Genomic DNA, 8,771 nt, shown 5'->3' on the forward strand with positions numbered 1-8,771 from the left:
AAGTTATGTGACAAAACCTAAAGTAAACATGACTGAAACAAAAATAGGTCATTTGTTGTTTTTGAGATATAAGAAATAACACACAAAATTTAAAGTCAGCATGTTTTCAGATATACAGAAACGAGTCACTATAATTCTGATAATGTAAGTAAATTGTAAGAACAATTGAAAGGTGCCTTTTGTTTATTTGAATTGCTTTATATACTTACAGGTCATTTCATTTGCATTAAATATTAATCATATTTAATTTATTAAGCTGACTGTCTTAACACAGACCTATTCTGCTCATTTCAAAGTAACCTTTTTCTCTTGCACCTCGTGCAGCCTTTCAGTTCCAACCTCTAAAGTATGTTGTTTCAGAGCCTCTTCCTTAAGGGCACTTTTTTGTTAAATACTGCGCTATATAGTGAATCTCAACAGAATGTCCTAAACATCTTTGTATTCTGTTTAGGAGATATCAGATTAAATTTAAGTAGGACTGGGCTGTACTTCTGTGTAATCCCAGTTTATTTATTTATTTAGTTTAACCACAAGTTGTTAAGTAAGTGAAGTTTTTTTTATTTAGAGTGTTGTGCAATAAAATAAAGTCTAGTAATAATCATAATTAAGTGTAACGTTAAATTTAAACACATTAATTAGCTGTTAAAAAAACATAACTAATTCATTAATTAATTAAAACAAAAGAAGCATATAACCAGCTGTGAAAAAGATGATTTGTCTAAGCTGGTAAACGTGGCATTGCAAGTTATCTAGACGAGTTATCTAGTAAGCAAGTGTTTAACTGATTCTTTAATGTATTTCAGGAGGAAGTGCAGGGGCCTTAGTGTTACTGGAAAGGTCATTGTTAGGGTCACTAATCTGGGATAAGCCGGTGGGGTTTAAGACATATACAGCTGAATGTCATAAGCATAGAAATGATAAGAAATGTCAGAATGATGTCCGATGATGGCAGCTGAAAGAAGAATGCAGGAAAAAAAATTGAGCCTTGAGGAACACCACAGGTTGGAGAAGCAGGGTTACAGGATAATTTGCCAACAGTCTAACACAGAGTCAGAGACACCAGCCAAAGTATTATTTTAAGATTATTAAGTAAAATTTTGTGATCAAAGGCAGTACTCAGGACTAGCATAGTGAGCACAGAACAATGCCCTGCATCAAAGTCATTCAGATCATTATAGACCCATTAAAGAGCACTCTCAGAGGAGTGTGCTCCTAATAACAGGGTTGATGAGGGTCAGAAATCTTTTATTTACTTAACAAGGATCTGAATAGACTTTTTACAACTTTGTCACAAGATGGTGCAGTGAGTCAGCATAACCTTTATTTAACCAGGCATGTGATGAAGAGCAGATTATTATGTAACGGTGTTGGCCCCGGGGGGGGGGGGGGGGAGTTTAACAACAGCACACTTCTAAAAAAAATTACAACATGACAACGAAATTTAAGAGACGACCATATTAGGAAGAAATCTGCTCTTTATGACATCATACAGAGCCAAGGCTAGAAAAACAACTGCCTGAAACTGAGCATTTAGAGCTGTTGAGTCATATGTATTACTTGCACATTTTTAAAACTTCAGTTAATGTTTGATGTTTAATATGAGGATCCAGTACTGGAACAGGAGATCTATATTACAGAACGTTAGGTAACACAAATTTATTTTGACATAGTGGAACAAACCTATAATGAGAGTTTTTAAATACATGTACTTCACACCTGTGGAACTAAAAACAGCGATCACTATCAGAAGATTACATCATCTGAGTACTTCCTGTGGACTTTTATTATGACAAGGACACAGAGGAAGACTTCTCTTGCCCTTAAAAAAAGAACAAAGTCTCAGCTGTTGGGTGGCTCCACCTCTCCTCCTCCCTTTTCCTCCACCTCCTGTAGTAGCTATAAAAGTGTGCGTGTCACACACTGATGAGACTTCCCTCACAGAGATCTCATTATAGGTGCACTGTGAGAACCTGCAGATTTGAACTACTTCTTCTCCTTGGAGAACAATTAAAACAGCACAATGGTGAGTATCAATCCAGACATTATTTACTGTTATTAGTACAGAACTGCTTCTATTCAGCCGTAATTACCCCAAAATGCAACATATTAGACTTGAAATTTCTTCATAATTTAAGGTTTCCTCTTGTATCTTCACACTTTCTTCTCAAACCCAAGCTTCAGTCTACTATTTCTACTCTACTGGCCCCAGGCTGCTTCTCAAAACACATTTCTGTTTTTGGCGCTGATGCAGGAAATACCTCCTACCTCAGCCACGGAAAACAAATGTATGTTTAAAACATAGAGTCAGTCAGTGGAAACAAGCTACCGGGTAGCTGGCTTCAGCTCCGGCTCAGGGGAAGGTTAACTTTTTCCATATGAGGCCTGGAGGACTGTGTGTCTGTCAGGAGGGGCGTGCTTGTTTGCCCGGCTGGTTGGGAATGCTGATGTGGCTTCCAGCAGGCCGCTTGTGTATTTTGCATTTATTTTTGTTCAGCAGCGTGCTCACAAGCTGCAAAAACTCCAACCTCCGGGGTCTTTGGAGTGCACAACGTTTTGAGCAAAGTTGCTCGAAATGTTAAAGATAAGGGAAATCAGCAGAAACTGTGCATAAACTTCAGGACTCTGACCTCCCTCCCCCCCCCCTGACTTTTACTCCCTTTGCAGCAGTTAGTGGTATAACATTTGCAGGTCATTTGGAAAATGCAGGCAGACAGAAGTGATTGAATGCAAGAAAACGGTTTCTTGTGACACTTCCTACTGAGGAGGGGGAAGTGCAGAGAGCTCAGAGACTCAATTCCACCTTAAAGAGTGAGCTTTAAGTGAATACTTGGCATCGTCTGGTCTGGACGGCTTCTGATTTGTCCACCCGGTTCCTTCTTTCACCAAAATACACACAAACAACAACAATCCACTTCACTTTCATCCGAGGAAACCAGGAAACTCCAAAATCTTTAATGACTCATAGCCACTTCTGCATTTTTGTTTGAGCGCGCACTCTTGCAGCACAAAGCTCTCTACTGTGTTAGCTTACCAGCATGGAGACCCGGACGTCAAACATGACGTGGTTTCAGTCAGGGGACGAGATACAGGAAGCACAGTTTCACTCTAGACACCCCCCTCACCCCCCATGTTTTCCTGGAAGTGGGTATTTCAAGGCTGCGAGGCATATTGCAACACCAGCAAGCAAACAGGCCGTCACGCCCACCTTCCTCACATTCAGCCAACAGATGTCACAACAGCTCTTGCTGAATTAGCTTCATATATGTTTGCAGTGTAATGTAATGTTTGCAGAGAGGCTGGAAGCGTCAGATTGTTTGCAGATTAGCGGAGTAAAAGTGTAGCCGCCGCTCTCTGAGGGTCGTCTGAATGACACTGAATGACACTCAAAATAGCTGTCTACCATCGCCATACTTAGCAGCTCTGTCATGGTGACCCTATCCTCCCCTCCTCCGCCTCTGATCACGAGCCTTTTACAAAGGAGGGGGACGGTGGTGGGTGAAGGGATCATAATTCACAAGAAGCCCAAAGCTGAGCTGATAAATAGTTTTAAATCATGCTTATTGAGTGTCTGAGCTTGGTTTGTGGTGACTAATCCTAACTTTTGGTTTCTTGCATTCAGAAAATTCCTGAAATATCTCTCCACTGAAATCCCTTTATCTCCTCAAATGTAAAACATGCCTCGAGACTGATTATCAGCTTAATCGTATCTTATATAACGAACATGCCTGGCAGCATTGTTAGGGTTTCTTTAAATGTGTTTGTAGGCTTAGCCATAGGTTTAAACAGGCATGTTTGGCTTTAAGAATTTGAGATCCGCTTTCCCACTGAGACACCTTGTAAACATGAAGCTGTTTCTTATCCATCAATACATCAGGGTGTGAATACCTGAAGTCTTGTCTTAGCAGGTATGAGCAACACATGACGCATGTGCTCTCGTTTTTTCGTGGACAGATGGTCATCTGTTGACAGGGAAACTGCTGGGACAATGCAAACAGTGTGGAACAAAATCATCTGCAGAGATAAATATGACTCGGGTTAATAATTCATGAACGAGGCTAATTTCATATCCATGTTGCTTTTTGACAGCCTAAACTGGTTGGCTGATGTTGCATCCTACTTTCCCTCAGGCTGCTTCTGCACGATGAGACCAAACACGTTTTCACTCTCACCCACATCTTTTATAAGCAGCAAAAAAAAATACTTGAGCAGGGAGTGGAAGCACTTTGGACCTTACACACACTCTGACAAGACTGTGTTAATCACCACTGCTTGTTAGTCTAAGGCAGCGGTCCCCAACCCCCGGGCCACGGACTGGTACTGGTCCGTGAGTCATTTGGTACCGGGCTGCGAGAGTTGAGACTCGGGTGTGAAATGTATGGTTTTCAGGGTTTTTATCAGTTTTTAGCTTTATTTTGTTATCATTTTTTTCATTAACTCGGTTTTCCTGGGTCTTTTCACGTGTGTTATAAATAAATCTTCTTTTTTTCGGTACCGGTACTAGTTTTATTTTGTTGTATTTATCCGCGACACCTTAAAGGCCGGTCCGTGAAAATATTGTCGGGCACAAACCGCTCTGTGGGGTTGGGGACCACTGGTCTAAGGCAGTGATGCCTGAGAACTATAAGATTGCAGATCCAGGCAATTTGAACACATGGAAATCGGGTTGTAGAGCAAATCGACTCCACCCAGCTCAACTGTCTTATAAAGCAGGTCATGACAGGCTTAAAGGCAGAAATGTTGGCAGTAAGGTATCCAGTTAAAACAATTTAGCCTTAAAAAATATATATTTTTATGTGATTTTTGATACACCACTATTTATCATGGATATGATGTCATATTAATTTTGGGCTTTTAACATTTTTTTTTTTTAAAAATGTTCAATTTCTAGGATGGAATAACAGTACAGCATGCATCTTTAATGACTTTGGAAAACAAGAATTGTGTGCACAAGTTTGAATTTATTTTGGATTTTCTCTAATCCGCACAGGGTCAAACATATAGATACTGCCTCACATATATACATAAACACACTTAAATCTTTTAATAAGTGGTACTGAAGATTCTATGATGTCCTATATGAGGCCTATCTTGTTAGTGATCATCATCAATGCCTTCAAACTCAATTTAAATTTACAGCAGCCCACATGGACAAGCCAAAAAGTTTTATGGTCAGACGAGATTGAGCTGTTTGATCAGTGACAAGAAGTATGTTTGGAGGAGTAAAGGTGAGGCTTTCAAACCTAAAAACACTGTGCCAGCTGTAGCCAGATGCTACCACCAGCATGGTGGTGGTAGCATCATGCTCTGGGGCTGTTTTGCTGCCAGTGGTACTGGTACACTGCAAGTGGATGGAATAATGAAGGAGGAGGAACTTCCAAATACTTCAACTTCACCTCAAATTAAGAACGTGTTGAATTAACAGCTAGATCAGAGGTGTCGAACTCCAGGCCTCGAAGCCTGGTGTCCTGCAGGTTTTAGATAACACCCTGGGTCAAAACACTTGAATCAAATGATCATTCATTCATTCATTCAGGCTTATGGAGAACTTCAGGACATGTTGAGGAGGTAATTTAGCCATTTGAATCAGCTGTGTTTGATCAAGGACACATCTAAAACCTATTGGACTCGAGGCCTGTAGTTTGACACCTGTGAGCTAGATGGTTGAAACTTGAGCACAGTTGGGTGTTCCAACTCTGCCAGAAGCTTGTTGATGACGACCAAAAGTGTCTGGTTGAGGTTCAACTTGTTAAGGGAAATTTGACCAAATATTAGTCGGAGTGTTCGTTTCTTATTTGAGTCTGTATTTATACTGTTGACCCTGTGTGGATTAGAGAAATCCCAAAATACGTTCAAACTTGTGACCCCTTTTCTTCTCTCTCTTTTAAAAAAACAACGTGATTAAAGACGTATGCTGTACAATCATTCCACCATGTAAAAAGGGGAGTTTAAATAAAATCATTAAAAGTCCCAAATTACCATGAAATTTATGCCAGTGATTAGTGGATGTAAACTTTTGACAACAGCTGTATATTAGAGCAAAAATAAAAAGAATATTAATGACTAAAATGTCTTTTTTGTTTTCTTCCTCTACAGCGTGAGTGTATCTCCATCCATGTTGGCCAGGCCGGTGTCCAGATGGGCAACACCTGCTGGGAGCTGTACTGCCTGGAGCACGGCATCCAGCCAGATGGCCACATGCCCAGCGACAAGCCCACCGGAGGCTATGACGACTCCTTCACCACCTTCTTCAGTGAGACCGGCAATGGGAAATACGTCCCCAGAGCCATCTTTGTGGACCTGGAGCCCACTGTTATCGGTGAGGGTTTTACTCTGAGCGGGTTTTTAAGACCTAAGGGTTTAGGGCGTCGAAAGGTTGGTGGGAGCTGTTATTTTATTTGTCATTTAGAGTTTAAGGTGATTAACTTTTTCAATCAGTTTTTTAAAAAGCTAAAAGACTCCTTTCATGCTTTTTGTCTGAGTTTTTGCTACGGTCTGCAGACACAGGCAAACTGTGAAGTATCACAAAGCTGTCATACAGTGGTTTGTCATCGCACTCTTTTATAAATAGACTAGATTGCAGACACAATGAACTAAGATAAGCCTCACCCTGAAATGTTACATACTTTCAATGCTCAGCATTTGGCCGCAGAGGGACCCGGTTAAAGTCCAGCTGGTGAACATAGCGGAGCATTTAGTAGTCGAAGAGCCCGATGTTTTTCCTCAGGAGCTAAAAAGAGGGAATCTCAACTTCTGTTTATCAAGAGGACGTGAGCTCGGCTCTAAGTGGAGCTGATTCTTATGTAGTGGGCAAATATTTGTTTCTGCTGCCCCCAAGTGGCCAAAAAACTCATAACGTGTGTGTAAACTGAGCTATAAAAATGTCCAAAGCTATGAAGTTAAAACTAGTTAATCATTTTCTGTTATCGGTAGCAGGTGGTTCCAAGATAATGTTGATGCTGTAACAGTCACTTTTATGAATTTATCTCCTGGCCGAAGTTCATTTCAAATCATTCAAGTAGGCTGGGTTTCTCTGTAGCCCAGCCCACTTGAGTTTAAATCAGCCAGTCAGATCCACTCTTCTTCTTTCACTCAATATTTTCATTATGCCTTTGCAACTACAGATGGAATTAATACAGACTTAGAGCTGCATCAAGAGTGTTAATATTTATTGCATGTTGGCTCCTTTTTATTGTTTACTTACACCCACAAAAGCAAAAAAGAGCCTTTGTAAAGTTTCTGTTCTTCCAAACGCCATTAACAGAAACTACAAACTGGACCCAAATGACCTTCAGGGGGACTCCTAATGTTTTGGCATCCATTTTAATAGTGCGGTTCGATTTTTAAGAGCAAATTTTCTCACTCAGCATGAACAGTCAAAGCATTGCTCGCTCTCTCTTGCTCTCCTTCAGATGAGGTCCGTACAGGAACGTACCGCCAGCTCTTCCACCCTGAGCAGCTGATCTCCGGGAAGGAGGATGCTGCAAACAACTACGCCCGCGGCCACTACACTGTGGGAAAGGAGCACATCGACTCTGTTCTTGACAGGATCCGCAAACTGGTGAGAGAAGAGCAGAAACCTGGAGAGATTTTGAGTGTGGGGCTGCTGAAATAAATGGGCTTTGAATGTTGTTTTTGATTCTTAAATTTTAATATGTGCCTTTTTCGGTCAGTCTGACCAGTGCACAGGTCTCCAGGGTTTCCTCGTCTTTCACTCCTTTGGTGGAGGAACCGGCTCTGGTTTCACCTCTCTGCTCATGGAGCGTCTCTCTGTAGACTTTGGCAAGAAGTCCAAGCTGGAGTTTGCCATCTATCCAGCTCCTCAAGTGTCCACAGCTGTGGTGGAGCCCTACAACTCCATCCTGACCACCCACACCACCCTGGAGCACTCCGACTGTGCCTTCATGGTGGACAATGAGGCCATCTATGACATCTGCCGAAGGAACCTGGACATCGAGCGCCCATCTTACACCAACTTGAATCGCCTCATCAGCCAGATTGTCTCCTCCATCACCGCCTCCCTTCGCTTCGATGGAGCCTTGAATGTGGACCTGACAGAGTTCCAGACCAACCTGGTGCCCTACCCTCGCATCCACTTCCCTCTGGCCACCTATGCCCCTGTTATCTCAGCAGAGAAGGCCTATCACGAGCAGCTCACCGTGGCTGAGATCACCAACTCTTGCTTCGAGCCGGCCAATCAGATGGTGAAATGTGACCCTCGCCATGGAAAGTACATGGCCTGCTGCCTCCTGTACCGTGGTGACGTGGTGCCCAAAGATGTCAATGTCGCTATCGGCAATATCAAGACGAAGCGATCCATCCAGTTTGTGGACTGGTGTCCTACAGGCTTCAAGGTGGGCATCAACTACCAGCCCCCCACCGTGGTTCCTGGAGGAGACCTGGCCAAGGTGCAGAGAGCAGTGTGCATGCTGAGCAACACCACTGCCATCGCAGAGGCCTGGGCTCGACTCGACCACAAGTTCGATCTGATGTACGCCAAGAGGGCCTTCGTCCACTGGTATGTGGGAGAGGGAATGGAGGAGGGAGAGTTCTCAGAGGCCAGAGAGGACATGGCTGCCCTGGAGAAGGATTACGAGGAGGTCGGCGTCGACTCGTTCGAAGAAGATGAAGAGGGGGAGGAGTATTAAAAACAGGAAGTGTTTATTTAAAAAAAGAGCTTTTTTCATGTCATTGTTATCAGTCTCATGCAGAAGCAGTTTAATGACTGTAGACCACTAATAAAGACTGCAGAGCAGCAGTTTGTCTGAGCTCAA

The 8,771-nt window shown here is 42.5% G+C and overlaps 1 protein-coding gene across 1 annotated transcript; it reads left to right on the forward strand.

Moving 5' to 3' along the window:
• Positions 1 to 1,869: 1,869 nt before the first annotated feature.
• LOC147301971 (tubulin alpha-1C chain-like) lies at positions 1,870 to 8,771 on the forward strand. The gene is made up of 4 exons (XM_086281973.1): positions 1,870 to 2,023; positions 6,094 to 6,316; positions 7,410 to 7,558; positions 7,671 to 8,771. The coding sequence occupies exons 1-4, from the start codon at positions 2,021 to 2,023 to the stop codon at positions 8,643 to 8,645; spliced, it is 1,350 nt and encodes a 449-aa protein (XP_086138099.1). The 5' UTR covers positions 1,870 to 2,020; the 3' UTR covers positions 8,646 to 8,771.

This window comes from Aulonocara sp. 'chitande type north' Nkhata Bay, linkage group LG23 (assembly GCF_057382095.1).
Source record: "Aulonocara sp. 'chitande type north' Nkhata Bay isolate Kocher_YH1m ecotype deep benthic linkage group LG23, A_spYH_male_GT1.1, whole genome shotgun sequence".
NCBI lineage: Eukaryota > Metazoa > Chordata > Actinopteri > Cichliformes > Cichlidae > Aulonocara > Aulonocara sp. 'chitande type north' Nkhata Bay.